The sequence below is a fragment of the Lontra canadensis genome, unplaced genomic scaffold (genome assembly GCF_010015895.1).
Source record: "Lontra canadensis isolate GAN:19392208 unplaced genomic scaffold, GSC_riverotter_1.0 scaffold112, whole genome shotgun sequence".
Classification (NCBI taxonomy): Eukaryota; Metazoa; Chordata; class Mammalia; order Carnivora; family Mustelidae; genus Lontra; species Lontra canadensis.
Genome location: NW_022631106.1, coordinates 2,633,245 through 2,652,858, shown reverse-complemented (window position 1 = coordinate 2,652,858; position 19,614 = coordinate 2,633,245). Strand labels below are relative to the sequence as shown.

General features: G+C 41.1%; 1 protein-coding gene across 1 annotated transcript in view; it reads left to right on the top strand.

The window, feature by feature from the left end:
- LONRF2 (LON peptidase N-terminal domain and ring finger 2) overlaps positions 1-4,500 on the top strand; it is a 41,607-nt gene extending 37,107 nt beyond the window's left edge. Inside the window, exons 11-12 of the mRNA XM_032840400.1 lie at positions 434-583; positions 2,525-4,500. Of these exons, the coding sequence (XP_032696291.1) occupies positions 434-583; positions 2,525-2,719 (345 nt within the window). The 3' untranslated portion in view covers positions 2,720-4,500. The remainder of the gene's footprint in view (positions 1-433; positions 584-2,524) is intronic.
- Positions 4,501-19,614: the final 15,114 nt, after the last annotated feature.

Here is a 19,614-nt window from a genome sequence, read left to right as displayed (position 1 = left end):
TTCTATTTCTAGGAGACTGTCCTGAGGGAATGGTGGCCCCTTTTCTCACCACCACCAACAAAAATAAAACAACCCCCCTTCCCACCTTTGCTTAAATATTTATATTGCTGTGTTATTTTTAAATATATCTTATCTGGATGGTGGAGTAAATTTTCCAATGTAGGATTGCATGTAGCCATTGAAAATTGCTCATCGTAACATGGGATATGTTTATATTGTTAAGGGAAAAATCAGGATGTTATAGATAGACAAGGCAGATAGATCTTCATTGTATAAGAAAAGTACAGATTTGTATGTTGAGCCTATAATAGGTTTATAAACACTAATCAGTTATCTAAGAAATAAATACCACAAATCCACTTAGCAAATTGCTGCAGATGTTACTGTGTAATAATGAACTGTTGAAATTTTGTGGCCCTTTTCCCTTGATCAGGTGGAAGGTCCAGCCTACGAAGAACTTACCAGCCTTCATGATTCAGTTTATCAACAGTCGGTTTCCTGGTTTACTTCACTTCAGGATCACATGAAAGAACAAATTTTAAGCCATTTTGGGTTAATGCCAGACAGGGAAGCTGAGCCTCAGGTATGGTCTCCTTATTTCTTTTATAATGCTATTATTTGCTGCTATAATTGTGCTAAGACATATTATTCTGAAGGAAAGTTAGGCAGTACTATGCAATATACTCCATCATGATCACTTACAAACCAATTCATTTATCAATAGAACGAAGAAGCACCTAGTATAGTAGCATGTGCCTTTGAAGCAAAACAGTCAATGCTTTCTGAGTAATACTGCATAAAGGTAATTTGTTTTCTGTCAAAAAAGAATTTATTCTGATTGGCTGTCAGCTTTAGTACTTCTATTTCTCTCCAACTATTTAATCCAGCTGTTTTATTTCTTCTCCCCCATTTAAATCAGCTGCTTAAATCATTTAAGTCAGCTGTTTAGATCATTATGATTTAGAGAGTAGTAAGCCTTGTATACTGGCTGAACCCTCTGTGTTTTGCCCATAAGATTGCCTTGTGTCTGGTAAACAGGTGTTGAACAAATGAAGAGAAAATCTAACTCTTGTTAAATTAGAAGTGTTCCTGCCTTCTATCCAGCCTGGCTTTCTCTGGTGCTCCACAAGAGTGGAGCTTTCTGGGAACCTGGCTCTTGAAGCAATGCCTGGCTTTAGGCTGTGAAGCAGTTCTAAGTGCAAATGAATCCTCTCCCCCTCCTCTGAGTGACAGAGCCAGGCAAGGATGGCTTGGGCTTGTGGCTGAGAGTATGGAGTTCTTCCACTGTGTGTGCTCACCTATCTTGCAGAGAGAACAGGGCTGGAGGACCAGCTCTCAGCAGGTTTGGGGGAAGACGAACTGTCCTTTGTATCTTTCCCATCCATTTTTTTTTTAAAGATTTTATTTATTTACCTGACAGATAGAGATCACAAGTAGGCAGAGAGGCAGACAGAGAGAGAGAGGAGGAAGCAGGCTCCCTGCTGAGCAGAGAGCCAGATGTGGGGCTCGATCCCAGGACCCTGGGACCACGACCTCAGCCGAAGGCAGAGGCTTTAACCCACTGAGCCACCCAGGAGCCCCTCCCATCCATTTTTATGTTCTTTTTCTATCTCTTGAGGATTTCTCTCCCCCCGCCCAACCTATGTCTTTTCCAAAACTCAGGAGCATCCTCCTGTAAGCCAAAAATTGTCTCAAATAGAATAATCCTGATCTTTCAGTAGAATCTTCCTCCCCCTAAGATAAGTTGACACTGGCGTCCACCCTCTCAGTTCCCAGTAGGGATTCTGTATATGTCTGTATACATTTGGGGTAGGATTGGGGGAGAAGCCAGGACAGGAAGCAGGGAGGCCTGGACATCTTGGCTCTTAATGCGAGAATTACTGAGAAAAACTATTTGACCAGCTTTACTTAGAGCTCAATCAAGAAATGTGTGCTTGGGTATGTGAAGTAAATGCTATCAGTTAGCATAATAATTCTTATACAGTTAATTCATGGTAATTCCCATATATATAATTAACAATAACTCATATGTAGATTTTCATCTATGTCTGCACATTCATCACATAGCTACGAAAAGCTTTATTATAAATTTTATTATAATAATCAAACTTGTACACATATTTTTTAGCCTTCCTAATATAGAATTTTCTATGATGTATTTAAAACTTAAAAAACAATAACACAGAATACTGGAAATAGAGTAAAAATTATGGTCCCCTTGTCCGAGTGGTATATACTCCCAACTAGAGCTTTGGGAGAACAGAAGCAATTAATTCGTGGAATTTCCCCATGGAAGTTGCTTCTCTTTGCAAGCTCTTTGTTTTGAGAGTTCTTCCACATTTAAATGTGTAACAGGAAAGTACTTTCTATGTCAAGGGCTCAATGGATGGGAAATCGACCTAAAGTAGAAGGTGGCATTTAATTCTGGCTCCTGCCTTGTTGGTGGAACAAAAGGACAGTATTGGGAAGGGAGGAGACTTGTATTTTAGGTGATAATTTCGTTTTGCTTTCGTTTCTTCTGCAGAGTAACCCTAGCGGTCCCGCGTGGTCCTGGTGGATCCTGGCAGTGTTGCCGCTGGAACGCAAGGCTCAGCTGGCTATTCTTGGCATGATCTCCCTGAAAGAGCGTCTGCTTGCCATTCGGCGCATATTAGTCATCATCACGCGTAAGATGAACAGTCGGCAGGAGCTGGCTAATAGCAGGGAGAGAAATAATTGATTATCTCTCTCTGTCAAGGTTTCTGGAAACACTTGTACTTTTGTGAGGAGCCGCTAGGCATGGAGAGTAGCATCGCATTCATCATGCTCTGTAAAATGCTTGTTGATAGGGTTACAAAATGGAACACTTAACAAACATTGACTCCTTCTCAAATCTTAAAAGTCTGTGCCTCGTGGAACCTGACTCTGTGCAAGGTTAGCCTGAAGTTTGAATGGAGCCCATGGTTGGAAAAGAACCTAAGAGAATCTCTCTGAAGCATTCGCTCAGGGTATAGTTCGCCGACAGCAGGGAATACCACAGATGGTTCGCGAGTGGTTTAGGTTTTGCAAGAAAAAAGGACCCCCTCCCTGGTACAGTGTCTTGCTGCACCAAATGGAAACAGCATGCTTTGGTGGCTAGACAGGAAGGGGGAAACCACATTTTTATCTGGAAGCGTATTTCTCAGAGCACAGGCTAACTGAAAATCCACTTGGGCTTTGTGTGTCGTTGTGAAGTTGTCTGTGAAGTTGAGGAATCAAACAGTGGTCCTGTGCAGGAGCCCAAATTAGTCGTCACCCAAGAAGTAGTGGCTGCCAGATAGAACTGCGTTTTGTGTCCTGCTGTAGTTCAGATGCTGTGCGTTGCGTGTTGTAATCAAATGAACGTCAGAATACACAAAGGTGTACCTTGGATAGAGAAAAATCTGAGAACCAGTGTAGTTGACCTGAAGATATATATCCCTACACACTCAAGAAAGAGTGAGCAAAAATTAGCTAAAACTGTACGTGCATTGGGGTGTCAAACATATAACCAAACTAGCGCAAAATATTCCTTGAAAGCATAACCCTGTCTCATTAATTTGGTGGGTACTAAGCATTTAGGAAATTGTCCTCTTGCTACTAGGCTTTGCATTAGAAATTAGGTCCATCAGTCATTTGAGTTCACCATCCATCCACTCATATATGAAGATGTGAAAACCTGCCATGGAATGGGCATCTATTCCAGGAAAACACACCTGGACAATATGCAAGAAGTGGGAGGTAGGAATAGGATGTAAAGATTCAGCAAATTTTTCCTCCATCCTCAACCTAAAACTTGTCTTTGTGTCTTTTAAAAAGAAGTTTTAGAAGTGATCAGACCTGGTGTTATCTATTAAAGAACAATATATGACAACTTTAACCTCTGATGCAAGTTGGTAGTATTAATTGGGATAAACATTTGAACCTGAAATACTGAATAGTTCTCACTGGCCTAACCAGCTTGTGCATTGAGTTGGCTTCTTGGTGTATGATATGGATATTCTTAACGGAAAGATGATGAGAACTAGACCAGGGAATAAATCACAGCTGTAAGTTTTGCTTTATTCATTCAAGGTGTATGATATTTGAGTTTTAACAAATATATTTCACAGTGTGAAAAGTTGGTTGTTTATCAGTCCATCAAGCATTTTATTAGAAAGACCTTATGATTGTGTTTCACTGTAATCGTAGGAGTTTTCAGTAGCTAAAGGTCAGTTTCATTATGGGAGTGAGAAAATATTACTCTTATGTAACTTAACCATAAAGAGAAAATGTGAAAGTACTTCCAGTCAGATGTTTCTAGTGCCTCACTTGCTGTGAATCTCAAATCTCATCTTGAATATGTTTTAAAGGCAATTTGGTCAAGTGATTTCTAGAATATTTTATTGATTTATGTGTTCATGATAGTATCCAGCCTTCTTAGGCATTGTATCTTAGCCTGATCATCTAAAAGAAAGCAAAACTGTGTCTAGTATTCCAGAGGACCTTTCTTGGGAATGGTTCATGAAATGAATGGTTCATGATCATTCTCTTTCTTTTTCTTCTGAAGAATCTTTCCTACCTTAAAACGTATCATTGCTGTTTCCAACTGAGAGTGTGTAAAATAACCACCGTGTGATCAGTTCCCCCAGGAGCCTTCCTGAATTTAAGTCTCTGCGCTCAGAGTACCAGTGCTTGTCCTGTATGCATCAGATGCTGTTGCTTTCTCAGCCTTACTCTGGAGATGTCATCACTGGCCCAGGTCTCTGACCAGAACCACTAACTTATATCTTCCTGATTCTGTCTGCCTCTTTCTGAGTTGTCAGCTTGTTCTGAGTGTTCCTGTGTAAAAGCCTGTTTGGCAGTAATGATGTAGATAGAACAAAAGTTTCTATTGTCTTTGTCTTTTGACACCCAAGGGAATGGACTGTGACTGCTTCATGCTCTGTCTAGCATCTCACCTCTGCTTAGAGCAGAGCAGCTGATGGGCACTTCCTGAGCACTTAAATGGTTTTCTTTTTCTTTCTTTTTTTTTTTTTTTGAAGATTTTATTTATTTATTAGAGAGCACACGCTCAAAAGGGCCCAAGTTGGGGGACGGGGTAGGTTCAGGGAGGGAGAGGGAGAAGCAGACTCCCCGCTGAGCAGGGAGCTTGACATGGGACTCAATCCAGGACCCCAGATCATCACCTGAACCGAAGGCAGACACTTAACGACTGAGGCACCCGGGTACCCCTTAGATGACATTCTTTATCAGGAAGGTGGACCAGGGAAATAATATCTCAAGTTATATTATGAGGGAAACTTCCTTTTACAAACTTAAGGAAACCTAAACTCCAGTTTGCTACAGATTTGCTACAAATTTAGCTAAAGCAGTAGAACAGATCCCCCTACCGCCCCCACAGCTCTTTTCTATCGTGAAGATGTCATTCCAACATTTCTCAGAAAATAAGGTCTCATTCAGTGTCAGAACATTCAAGTTTAATTTTACTGAAAATGTTCCAACCCTAATGGTCTAGTTACATCAGAATAAAAACAAAATCTACTTAGAGAGTGATAATAACAGTGTGGGGGAGTAATTTTTCGTCTTTAAGTATATTACTTGAAGTACATTCTGTACACTCTGTTAGGTGTTTTTCCATTTCACTCTCCTCAGTGGCTTGACTCATAATTCCATCCCTGCCTCTGTCTCTGGAATACAACTGATATCCTGACCGGCAGTATTTTGAAAGCTCATGAGATTTTTAGGGTATCACATTCCCTATGTGTCTTCATCTTCAAAATTGAAAGTTAGAAAACTTTTTAAAAAAATTTTTAAGATTTATCCATGCAACCATGTAAGTGTTCATAACCAATTCATGCACCAACTTTTGGAGCGCTGTCCTGTTTTTATAACCACAAAGGTGTCCTTTCTTCTCTTAAACATCACCCCTCTTACCTCCCAAACCAAAAAGCACCAAAACTGTTTCATAAGTTGTATCTCAATTATTAACATATATCAAGTCTTACTATAGGACTTTTGAATCATCAAGGGAGCAAAATTATAGATGGTAGCATTACCATGAACTATGATAGTATCACTTTGTCCTAAAATCATTTGAAAATTAGTAGTTGTTATAATCAAAATAGTCTGTTGCCTGGACTAACTGTATTACATAGAAGTCATTATGATTTTTAAGTTGCTTTTAGCAAGTACTCATCTGTTTCTTCTTCCTTTCTCCTTTAATGTTAAATTACTTTGATAGATACCACTCTAAAATTTAGATGTTATCTATAAAATAATGTGATAGATATGAAGAAGAAAGAGCATTAGGAGGGAAAATAAATGTGGGTGAGTTTTGTTTGCTTAAGGCATGAGGTTTTATTTTTCCTAAATACCCCCCACAGAATAGGGTAGGGAGGTCCCCATCTCCAGTTCTCAGCATGAATAGCAGGCACAGCTTGCAGAAAGCTCTTTTTCTGTAGCTCTGCCCCAATGAGAAGACCCTGTACTGATTCTGTGTTTCATCAAAACTAAAAAACCAGGGAAGCTTAATCTGAATGAGTAGACAGCTGTGCCAGCCATATGGAAAAATTGAACCCTGACTGTTGCCCAGTATCACCTCGTCCCTACTGGGGCTAATGCTTTGTTCTGAGCCATTGTCTTCTGACTCATAGGAGGTGTTTCCACCTTTGCAACTCCTCGCCTTAACTTCACCTTAACTTTGACTGCTCAACTGCTAAAAAAAAAATTACCAAGTCTGCTGAATCCCATCAAGTAGCTTTTAGTAGTGGATCTGCTTTTAGGTGAATATTAGCATATTGAGTATTAGAATATTGCCGTAGCATAAGCTATTGAAGAAATTCATGAGCCACCACTGTAGACAGACCAGGTGAGGACATAGCTCTGATTTGTGCCCAAGACTTAATTTCTAAAGTTGGCTGGGTGACAATGCAGAGAAGCCCATGCCATTGGAAGAAAAATTTATTGTTACTCGTATTTCTACTAGAAATGAGAGGCATGCACTCAGGGCCACATGGGGAAGCACCAGAGCCAGAAAGCAGAAGCAGGAGTGAGGGTGAGAGACTTTATTGTGTTTCAGTGGGAAATACCAGGCAGGGCAGGGCAAACAGCTTGGGATTGTCTAGTTTGGATGGTGGTGGTGGGTTCTAGGCTAGAAGGTCAGGATCTGTTTCTTTGGTATTGAGCTCTGGGTGATTAAGGCCAACGACTCTTTTCTCCTGGACTGTAAGAGCCAAACAAAGGAGGGGCTCAGAGTGTGGGCTCTGGATTGATTGGTTCTCATATGAAAGGTATGCTTCCTTCTGGACCCTTTGCTGCCTCTGACTGGTCAGCCTGTACGGGGCAGTCCTACCAACTGGTGAGGCCCTCAAAGATGTCAAAATATCATAAGTCTTTTTTTAAACACATGATTAATATGATTGTCCTCTGATGTCTTAGCAACATATTAAGGAAACTTTGGAGTGATGATAATGGAGACATTAAAGAGTTAGTCATACATTACCTTGAACAGCACAGAAAGTGTGTGTTTGTTTTTTAATGTGGCGTTAGTCACCATATAGTACTTCATTCGTTTTTGATGTAGTGTTCCATGATTCACTATTTGTGTTATAACACCCAGTGCTCATTGCAACAGGTGCCCTCCTTAATACCCATCACTAGGCTAACCCATCCCCTTACCCTTCTCCCCTCTGAAACCCTCAGATTGTTTCCTGGAGTCCATAGTCTCTCATAGTTTGTCTTCTGCTCTGATTTTCCCCACTTCAGTTTTCCCTTCCTTCCCCTAATGTCCTCCAAAGTGTTTTATTATGAGAGTTCAAAGGAGCAGCACAGGGGGGGTGTAAGGAGTCCTTAAGGCCGGTCCATAACTAAGGTTTCCATTTATATGCATTAGCCAAGATCATAGATCTGGAGTCTTGTGTGGCAGGGGTGGGGGCGGTGGCAGTCTTCAATGCTGTCTTAGCAGAGTTGTAAAGTATATGAAAAGTATGAGTGTGATAATAATATCTTGATCTATTTCTTGAGTCAAGACAGCAGGTCCAACAGTTATGCTCTTGGAGTATATGATAATTTAGTAAATACATTAACAATTAAGTGGTAAGTGCGTGTAACCAAGGGAAAGGAGTGTTATGATTTGAGACACAGGATAGGAGGTTCTGGTGGAAAGCTGAAGAGGGCAGCAGGAGAAGGCAATGGAGAGTGAGTGAGTGGTCCTGTCCCAGAGACTTGAGGGGTTGACTGAGAGAAGGCAAAGTGCTTCCTGGAGGAAATAATAATCAACATTCAGTTTTTGAATAGTAGAGATAGTAATCTCCAGTTTTCACTTTAAGCATGGGAGTGTAGGGGTATGTGTTTTGGCAGAGAGCAAGGAATATACCAGGGTAATGTGCTAAACAGGCAGCAAGCTCAGAAATGAAATAGAATCCCTAATATTGGAGGAAGAGAAGCAAAAATGCCCTGTGTCTTATTTGTGGCTTAGCAAAGGCAGGCTATGGGCATAAGTTCTAGTGTCCAAAGCAGAGTTGTCTCCAGTTGGCAAGCTCATGATCTGGGAAATGTCATCTGAACAGTGAGCTTCTGGGCCAGAGTGATGTTGTCTGGGGTGTGGGACTTGGGGTATTCATTTTAAGTGGGTACCCACTCAGGTTGATGTGGGTCTCAATGTTTGCTATGTTTGCTTGAATCAGTGGTTTACTTGAGGTGTTTACAAACCAATTAAAGCAACCAGACCAGCAGTAGTAAGACCAACAGTCAGTAGAACAGTGAATAGCTACACCTGGCAGAGTTTTTGTTTTTGATTTTTGGTTCAGGTTCGCTTGGGTCCCTTATCAGTTGAGCAGCTGCCTGGCCTATGGGAATATCTGTGATTAATGGGTCCCAAGAAAGTATGTGCCCTCAATCTGGCGTTTAGCCCCTGTGGGATGGGGGCAAGATAGAAAAATTTATAGAGAATGAGAGACCTTGTTAAACAGACTAACATGTAAGGAGTTTCTAATATACACAAAGGCAACACATATCCCCCTTTAATTTTTTTAATTTAAATTTGAGGTAGTTAACATACAGTACAATATTGGTTTTTGGAGTAGAATCCAGTGATTCGCCACTTACGTACAATACCCAGTGCTCATCACAACAATTGCCCTCCTCAGTACCCATCACGCATTTAACCCATCCCCCATCCACCTCCCTCTATCACCCCTCAGTTTGTTCTTTATCATTAAGAGTTTTTTTTTTAAAAGGTTATTTATTTATTTGACAGACAGAGATCACAAGTAGGCAGAGAGGCAGGCAGAGAGAGAGGGGGAAGCAGGCTTCCTGATGAGCAGAGAGCCAGATGCAGGGCTCGATCCCAGGACCCTGGGATCATGACCTGAGCTGAAGACAGAGGCTTTCACCCAGTGAGCCACCCAGGCACCCCTGTCATTAAGAGTTTCTTATGGCTTGTTTCCCCTCTCTTTTCTTTTACTCCTTCCCATATAGTCATCTGTTTTCATTCTTACATTCCATATATGAGTGAAATCATATGATTTGTCTTTCTCTGAGTGACTTATTTCACGTAGCATAATACACATAGTTTCATCCATGTCATTGCAAATGGCAAGATTTCATTCTTTCTGATGGCTGAGTAATATTCCATTGTGTGTGTGGTGTGTGTACAAATACATATACATACACACATATACATATACATATACATATACATATACATATATACACACACAAAAAAAATTTTTTAAAGATTTTATTTATTCATTTGACAGACAGATCACAAGTACACAGAGAGGCAGGCAGAGAGAGAGAAAGGGAAGCAGGCTCCCTGCTGAGCAGAGAGCCCGACTCGGGACTCGATCCCAGGCCCCTGGGATCATGACCTGAGCGGAAGGCAGAGGCTTTAACCCACTGAGCCACGCAGGCACCCAACACACAAAATATTTTTTATCCATTCATCAGTCAGTGGACATTTGGGCTCTCTCCATAGTTTGGCTACTATAGATAATGCTGCTGTAAGCATTGGGGTGCATGTACCCTCCTTTGAATCTGTATTTTTTTATCCTTTGGGTAAATATCCAGTAGTGCAATTGCTGGATTGTAGGGAAACTCTCTTTTTAACATTTTGAGAAACCTTCATACTGTTCTCCAGAGTGGCTGCACCAGTTTGCATTCCCACCAGCCGAGCATGAGGGCTCTCTTTCTCTGCATCCTCATCAACACCTATTGTTTCTTGTGTTGTTAATTTTAGCCATCCTGACAGGTTGAGATGCTATCTCTTTGTGGTTTTGGTTTGTATTTCCCTGACGATGAGTGATGTTGAGCATCTTTTCATGTTTCTGTTAGCTGTCTGAGCACATACTCCCCTTTAAATAGAGGAAAGTACAATTAGAATATTTTTCCAGCTTTATTAAAAATGGATAAATATAATTACATACATTCAAAGTGTACAACATGATGATTTTATATACATGTACATTGAGATAATTAACACATCTGTCACTTCACATAGTGTGTGTGTGATGAGAATGCTTAAGATCTACTTACTTTCAGTCACTTTCAAGAACACAATACTATATAATTAACTAGTCTCTGTGCTATATATTAAATCCTAGGAACTTTTACAACTGAAAGTTTGTACCCTTTGACCTACATCGTCCCATTTCCCTCTCTCCCCAGTCCCTAGCAAACACCATTCCATTCCTTATATCTATCAAATCAGTTTTTTTAAAGATTCCATATATAATGATACCATACAGTATTTGTCTTTCTTTGTCTGACTTATTTTACTTAGCATAATTCATCCCTGTTGTCACAAATGACAAGATTTCCTTCTTTAAGACAGAATAATACTCCATTGTGTGTGTGTGTGTGTGTGTATCAGATTTTCTTTATCCATTCATCCATTTAGGTCGTTTCCATATTTTGGCTATTGCAAATATGCTACAGTGAACATGGGAGTGCAGGTATTTCTTTGAAATACGAATTTTATTCCTTATGTGAGTTCATTTAATTTCCTGTATGGTTTACAAATATTTTTCCCCATTCTATAGGTTGTCTTTTCAATTTATTAATTATTTTCTTTGCTGTACGGAATCACTTTAGTTTGATGTGGTCCTACTTGTTTATTTTAGCTTTCCTTGCCTATGCTTTGGGCATCTTATCCAAAAAGAAATCATTCCTTCTCTTCATTTTCTTCTAGGAGATTTATGCTTTCAGATCTTGCATTTAAGTCTTTAATCCATTTTGAATCAATTTTCATGGTTATAAGATAGCTATCCAGTTTCGTTCTTTTGTATGTGGATATCCAGTTTTCCCAACCTCATTTATTGAAGAGGCTATCTTTTTCCCATTTTGTTTGTTTTCTTGGCACCCTTGTCAAGGTTAGTTGACCATCTCTGCATGGGTTTATTTTGATGCTGTCTGTTCTATTGTACTAGTCTACATGACTGTTTATGCCAGTGTGACACTATTTTAATTATTGTAACTTTATAATGTTTGAAATCATAAATATAATGCTACCAACTTTATACATCTTTCTCAAGATTCCTTTGGCTATTGGGGTATTTCGTGCTTCCATATGAATTTTGGGATTCTTTTTTCTATCTCTAGAAATACCATTGGAATTTTGATAGGGACCACATTGAATCTGTAGATCATTTTGGGTAGTATGTGCATTGTTATAATATCTATTCTTCAAATCTAAGAACATAAGATACCTTTCCATTTATTTGTGTCTTCCGTTTCTTTCCTCAATGTCTCATAGTTTTCAATGTACAAGTCTTTCCTTTCTTGGGATAAATTTATTTCTATGTATTTTATTTTTGATACAATTATAAATGGGATTGTTTTTTAATTTCTCTTTCTGATAGTTTGCTGTTAGTGTATAGAAATGCAACTGATTTTGTATCCTGGGACTTTACTGAATTCATTGATTAGTTCTAAGAGTTTTTTGGTAGGACCTTTGGGGTTTTCTATTTATAAGAGATAATTTTACTTTTTCCTGTCCAGTTTGAATGCCTTTTATTTCTGTTTTTTGCTCAATTGATGTGGCTAGGATTTCCAGTACTGTCTTTAATAAAAGTGGCAAAAGTGGGCATCCTTGTCTTGCTCATGATCTTAGAGGAAAGGCTTTTAACTTTTCACTTCTAAGTGTGTTGTTAGCTGTGGGCTTGTCATACATAGCCTTTATGATGTTGAGAAACATTCCTTCTACACCTAATTTGTTGAGAGTTTTTATTATGAAAAGATGTTCAAGACTTTTCCTGCATTATTGAAAACATCACATACATTTGACCCTTCATTCTGTTAATGTGGGTATCACATTGGTTGATTTGCATATGTTGAACCTTCCCTGCATCCCAGGGACAAACCCCTCTTGATCCTGATGAAAATAACTTAAATCATGAGTAAATCTTTTCCACGTGCTCCTGAATTTGGTTTAATAGTATTGAGGATTTTGTGAATCTATCTTCATCAGATATATTGGTCTATAATTTTCTTTTAAAGTGTCCTTACCTGGTTTTGTGTCAGAGTAATAATGCCCTTGTAAAGTAAGTTTGGAAATGTTCCCTTTTCTTCCATTTTTTCAGATAGTTTGAGAAGAATTGGTATTATTTAAATGATTGATAGAATTTGCAAGTGAAGCTATCTGGTTCTAGTCTTTTTCTTTTAAGAAATTTTGATTAGTCATTCAGTATCCTTGCTTGTTATTGACATGTTCAGCTTTTCTATTACTTCATGACTCAGTGTTGTTGTGTATTTCTGTGAATTTATCCATTTCTTCTAAGTCTACTCATTTGTTGTCGTAAATGCTCACAGCAGTCTCTTAGGAACTTTTGTATTTCTGTGGTATCATTTGTGATGTCTTCTCTTTTGTTTATTGTGTATTTGAATCATCTCACTTTTTTCTTAGTCTGGCTAATGGGTTGTCAGTTTTGTCTTTAAAAAAAACAACTCTTCATTGATCTTTTCCATTGTCTTTCTAGTGATTTGCACACTATTATTGCAGTATTAGAGTATTTTGAATTTGACTATATATTTATCTTTACCAATGAATTTTATATTTTATATGTTTTCAATTACTAATTAGCTTCCTTTAGTTTTAGTTTGAAGAGCTTTGTTTTGCATTTCTTGTAAGGCAGGTCTAGTAACAATAAATTCCATCAGCTGTTATGTATCTGGGAAAGTGTTTATTTATCCTTCCTTTCTGAAGGACAGTTTTGCTTAGCAAAGCATTCTTGGCTGGCAGTTTTTTTCTTACTGCACTCTGAATTTATCTTCTCATTTTCTCTTGGTCTACAAGGTTTCTACAGAGAAATCTGCTGATTGCCTTATGGGGTTTCCCTGTATGTGATGAGTCTTTTTTCTCTTTGGCTGTTTTCAAAATTCTCTTTGTCTTTGATTTGTTTTTTGATTTATGTAGGGAGGGAAAGAGAGCAAGAGGTATGAGGGAGGGGGAGAGGAAGAGAGAAACTATTTTTTAAGGTTTATTTATCTTAAAGAGAGTACTCACATATATGAGTCAGGAGAGGGGCAGAGGAAGAGAATCTCAAGCAGACTCCCCACTAAATGTGGAGCCCCACATGAGGCTTAATCTCAGGACCCATGAGATCATGACCTGAGCTGAAATCACAAATCGTATGCTTAACCAGCTGAACCACCCAGGCACCCTGGGAGAATCTCAAGCAGACTCCCTGCTGAGCATGGAGCCTGATGTGGGGCTCAGTGTCACAACATTGAGATCATGACCTGAGCCAAAATCAACAGATGCTTAACTGACCGAACCACCCAGATGCCTCATCTTTGTCTTTCAGTTTTGAGACTTTCCTTATAATGTGTCTCAGTGAAGATCTAAGTTGAATCTGTTTGAGGACCTTTGAGCTGCATATACCTGGATGCTCCCTCTCTCCCAGTTTTGGAAGTTTTCTTCCATTATTTCTTTAAATGATTTTCTGTCTCTTTATCTCTTCTCCTTTTGTGGCATTCTTAATATGAGCATTTTTTAAAAATTTACTTATTTGAGAGAGTGAGCAAGAGAGAGGGCATGAACTGGGTGGGGGAGAAGCAGTGGGTGAGGGAGAAGCAGACTTTCTGCTGAGCAGAGAGCCTGATGCAGGGCTTGACCCCAGAACCCAGAGATCATGACCTGAGTGAAAGGCAGATGCTTAACTGACTGAGCCACCTAGGTTCCCCAGTATGAACATTTTTTGCTTGCTGGTGTCTCATAACTCACATAGGTTTCCTCTAATTTTTTTTTTTTTTTTTGCCTCTGATTGGATAATATCAGTGTTCTGTCTTTAAGTTCAGAGACTCTTTCTTCAGCTTGTTCAGCTTGCTATTGGAGCTCTCTGTTGCATTTTTCATTTAATTTATTGTACCCTTCACATCTAGAATTTTTGTGTGGTTCTTTTTTATGATTTCTAATTTTTTGTTGAAGTTTTTGTTTCATTCATGCATTATTTTCCTGAGTTCATTGATTTGTTTTCCTGATTTTCACTGAGATTCCTTAAAATAATTATTTTGAATTCTTTTTCAAGTTACTCACAGAATTCCAATTCTTTGGGGTCAGTTGCCAGAAAGTTTTTGTGTTCTTTTTGACATGTCATGTGTACTTGCTTTCTGAGTGTGTTTCTAGTGGGTTTATATTGATATATTGATACCTGAGCATTTGAGGGAGAATTTACTTGCTCCAGCCTTTTTAGACTAGCTTTGGTGGGGAAAGACTTTTACCTGAATGTGGGCTGTGAGGGCACTAGCTGAGTAGGGTGCATTTCTTGTTCTGGGAAGAGGACTGTGGCGTAGTCTTTATGCAGGTCTGTTAGATGAGATCAGTGTCAGTAAAAGCTGTGGGGATCTTTGGTGGCCCAAACTGTGGAGGGCTTGCTGGTGTCAGTGGTGGCTAGGGCTACTGCAGTCCTTGGTGGTAAAGGCTGCTGAGGTTGTCCTGTTCTCCTTTGTTGCCCATGGAAGGAAGTTCTAGTTGAGAGCATCCCTTCTGGCACCAAGTCAGCACAATGATGGTCCGTGAAGCTGTGTCCACGGCTGGGTTGCGTGCACAGCCACCATCGTGCCTAGGTCCTGAGGCGAAGGAGCTCATGCTACAGCTGGGACTACCACATCTGAGGTTCTGGCATTGGCAGCTCTCCCATGGATCCAGGGTCTGGGTCTGGGCTTGTGCATGACTTGAGCCCCAGGTGCATGGTATGCAGTAGTGGCACAGACCCTAGGATGAGAGGTTACAGCAGTGGCCTGGGCCCAGGGGCAGGGGATAGCATCAGCACACCCTGGGGAGAATGTGAAAGTTCCAACTCTGACCCCAGGGGGCAGGGGGTACAGTAACAGCAGCCTGGCCCCAGTTATGCTGGATCGAATCTCCAGCTCAGGAACCAGAGAGAGAACACAGAACTGTAGTGGCGTGGCCTGGGACTTGGACTTGGGTCAGCACCTGGACTTGGGACTTGGGGGCAGGGCACAGAGCAGCAGTAGCAACAGCACAGCTCCTGCATTGGAGAACCAACGCCCTAACTTAGGACATGGGAGGCGAGTCAAAGGGCAGTGCAACAGCATTCCAGGGTCATGGCAGGCCGAAGCTGTGACTTGGGGTCCAGCAGCAGCAGCTTGGCCTGTGATGGCAGGCCAAGCTGTGACGTGGGGAGGAGATGTAGAGCAGTGGCACCTCTGCCCCAGTAACCGTGGGTCGGAACCCTGACTTGGAACGCTGCAAGAACTCAACTGTGTGCTGGTGGGTCAAAGCCATTACTTAGGAGCCTGGGGGCAGCTCTCAACACTGGGGCTGCTCCAGCCCCAGGAAGGAAACCCTGTGTGACTCTGAGCAGCTCCGTCCACTAGGCTCAGCATTGGTGAAGATTGTTGGGGTCCTCAGTAGCAAAGGCTATAAATGTCCACTGCTGGGGGCCCCTGCTCTCCTTTGCCTGTGGGGTGCAGTACCTCTGAGGGGATCCCTCCTGGTGCTGAGCAACTCTGGACTGGGGGGTCGGAATAGTGCAGGTAAAAATGCTTCTCACACTTTTCCATGTGGCCATCCTTTGGTTTTGAGCTCTGCAAGGTTTTTTGCTGCTGCTTTTTTATAGTCCAGAGCTTTCCCAGAGCTATTTTCATTGGTGTGTAGTTATTTCTTTGTTGCCTTTGTTGTTTTTGTGGGAGAGATGAGCATTGGGACCACCTATCCCATCAACTTGCCAGGTACTTTGGGGAAGTTTTTTAAAGGTTGTATGAGGGGTGAATCAGCCACGAGGCCCTGAATTAAGAGACATTAAGGTCTGGGGCGTGATTGGGCCTCTTGAGGTTCTGTTTGCTAGACTCGAATTTGAAAAGGAATTGAGGAGATCATTATTTTTCAATTAAACCAGTTACCTGGAACCTAGCAAGGACACGAAAGTTCTGTTGAACACCTTTTCCAAAAACCCAACATTGCATATTCTGAGAAGTGGTGTGTGTGTCTTGGTTCCTATTCATAATGACTGTAACCTCCAGGGGAGTAAGGAGTGTCCTGGCAAGAACTTCTGTTGTGGGCCTAGTATATGTGTGAGTTTTGTTTGTGTTGTAGATAACTGTGAGAGACAAGATTCCCAGAGATTTTTATCCTGACGAGGACAACCCTTAGGCAGTAGCAACAAGTGTGATATGTTCACTGAGCGGAGCATCTAGTGCTAAGATGACTACCTAAAGTTTAACCAATTGTGCCTACACTTGGGGTCCCATCTTTTACTTAGAGGGACATCCTGGCTAGGAAATAGAAAGTTGCTGGGTTCCTCTGAGTTCTCCATCATTTTTATAAAAGTGGGCAGTGCCATTCATATGGTTTATGAACTTTCACTGCTGTTCACTAAGTTAATCCTAAGGGTTCCTCAGGTAGTCAAGGGTCTGGGGAGGGTGACCTCCTCCAGCCCAGTAGCATCTGGTAAGGGACTGAGGATGGGGGACAGCCCCCACCTGTAGGTGGTCTGTATCAGAGAGTCTGAGTTTGGCTCTATTCTACATCAAGGAGGCCTCACTACCCATGCGGGCCTTGTGGGGTGCTACTTTCATGACCTGGGGGCATCTGGATCCAGAGATACAGCCCAGTGTCTGTGAGAACCTCTGTTTGCAGGAGAATCTGGTATGTGGCCAGTCATTTTTTGTTTTAATGGAACATAGCCTGAGGCTGAGAGTGTCAGTTTCTTGCATCTAAAGCCTTTAGGCCACTTACAGTCACATCAGGGTCCAGAGATGCCAGGTGACCGAAGAAGAGGTTGTTGCCCAGATCTGTTGAGTGAGGAAGTCTCTGAGGGCAGTGCCTATTGATGTTAATTTGGTCAGATTTCAGAAGTTTTTTCTGAGGGAGCCCCATTTAAGGGGGCTGATTTGTAAGTAGCAGCATCAATGAGATTAAGTACAATTTGTAAATGAGGACTCCGTGGTCATCAGAACCCAAAAAGTACTGAAAGATGTTAGGCATGTATGTCCTTGGTGAGTATGTCAGATGACTCTCCTTGGAGCAAGGATAGGGTCATTGTGATGCCATGCCTGTGCTCCCGGAGAGGATGGGTGGAGAAAAGATCTTGTCTACAAAGTTGCTATGGTACCCCACAGGGAGCCTGGAGAAGGTGGCTATGTCCCTCCAAAGTGAAGGTGAAATGTGCTTGAGAGACCGTTGCAATAGGCACTGAGCAGAGAGTACTAGCTGAACCTCTAAGAGCGAAATATTTACCAGTTACTGATTCAATAGAATTAGTAATTTTAAGAATATTGAATATTGGGTATCAGGGACCTAATGTATGGGACCACAGCAATAGGATGGCAGTGATCCACCAGGAAGGACCTTTATGTTCCCTGGGTATAAGAACAGGCAAATTTGGGCTATAAAAGTGGAGAAGCAACTATGATAATCACCCTTTTGTGAATTAGGTTTTATAAAATAAATTTTAATTCTTGAAGAGTCTTATTACATTGGGCCAGGTAAACTATTTAAAGGGTGTGGGGGAAGATCATGGAGTCCCATTTTTATCAATCTAATTTGTAAGTGACAAAGACTTACATTAGTTTTAATTTATTATTCATTGTGTTAGAGTGTCTATACAGGTGGTATTTTAGGGGAATTGGTACTGTCACTATAGGAAATTGAGACAAAACTACAGTTATGGTGAGGCAGACCTATATTTTTTCTGTTTTCTATTCAGTTACTTTTTTTCAGATTATAAGAGCTATAGTGTCTAAACTTAGTAGAATCCTTAGGTGTAATTCCCCCTGCCGTATTGATTAAGTCCAAGAAGTTTTGTCATTGAGGCACTTTAGTAAAATGTTCAATTTAATTTAGAACCTCCATCTAAGGTTGTAGAGGCACAAAAACCAATGAGCACTTTTTAAATTTTCTGGTTATAGAAATCTTCTGGTATATAAATCTTATATTTGCTCCATATATAACTATGCTGCATAATTTGCTACGTAAAATTTTGTTATATCATCTGCTCTTGCATCCGAGAGAGCGGTGCTGGCAGTATCCTGACTTTGTGACCATGTAGATTTAAGGAGGAGGCACATATCCTGTTGATGGGCAGCAGCACTCATGAGTGCCCAGATGCACTGGCCAGGACATTTGCCATCTTGGATGAGTTGAGAACCTTCCTCAGGTCCTAGGGGAAGCAGGAACAGACTACTTCTCTGCCCTTGTCCTTTTTCTTCTTCTTTTTTTTTTTTTTTTTTTTTTGAGATGGAATTTCCTTTGAACATTGAGCTACCAGTCTCCATGGAAAGGTTTCTTTAAATTGCAAATCACAACGGCAGAAATGTAAGTGACAACAACAAAGAGATCTACCCTCGAAGTAATTTTCTTTTTTAGAGAGACAGAGAAATAGCATGAGTCGGGGCGGAGGGAGAGAGAGAATCTTAAGCAGTCTCCACACCTAGTGGCCCAATGTGGGGCTTGATCTCACAACCCCAAGATCATGATTTGAGCCGAAACCAAGAGTCAGATGCTTAACCAACTGAACCACCCAGGTGCCACTTGAAGCAACTTGTTAAGCCTTATGGGGGCTGTGGTTTCCATGAGGAGGGCACTCAGCCTCATGTCACCAATAGATCCCTATAGTGTACTGGGGACTAACACTTGGACTTTTGCCAACGACACTTTCTAAAAGGGAGATAATCTGGAGGAAGTTGGCATCAGTGTGATGGGATCAGTTGAGAAAGGAGGTAACAGTTGAGCAGCCCCAACTGACTTTGCCATTGCTGGCATAGACAATCGGCTCACATCCCAGCACAGTCTGTTGGAGGAAGTCGCTCAATGCTCCTGGTTGGGAAAAGCCTCTACCCTGAGTGTTGGCCAGTTATCCTAGTCCCTGAGGGGTCCTCTGTCCAGAAACAAGGCATATCAGGGCAGGGAATCATGTGGGAGCCATGAGTCCAGTTATTTATCCCATAAGGTGCCAAGTAGAGAATGTGGGTTACCATCAGCCTAGGCCACAACACCTGAGAGTGAATGAGGACCGTGGACATGCACGCCATCGAGGTCCTCCTCCAAGTTAGGCTGGAACGCCATGTCAGCAGATGGTAGCTGCCAGGGGACACATGTGCTAGCACCTGGCGGTATAGGCTACTTAGTGAGTCTGTTTAGTAGGTCAGGAGCAGTAAAGAGGAGGTCCCTCTGTC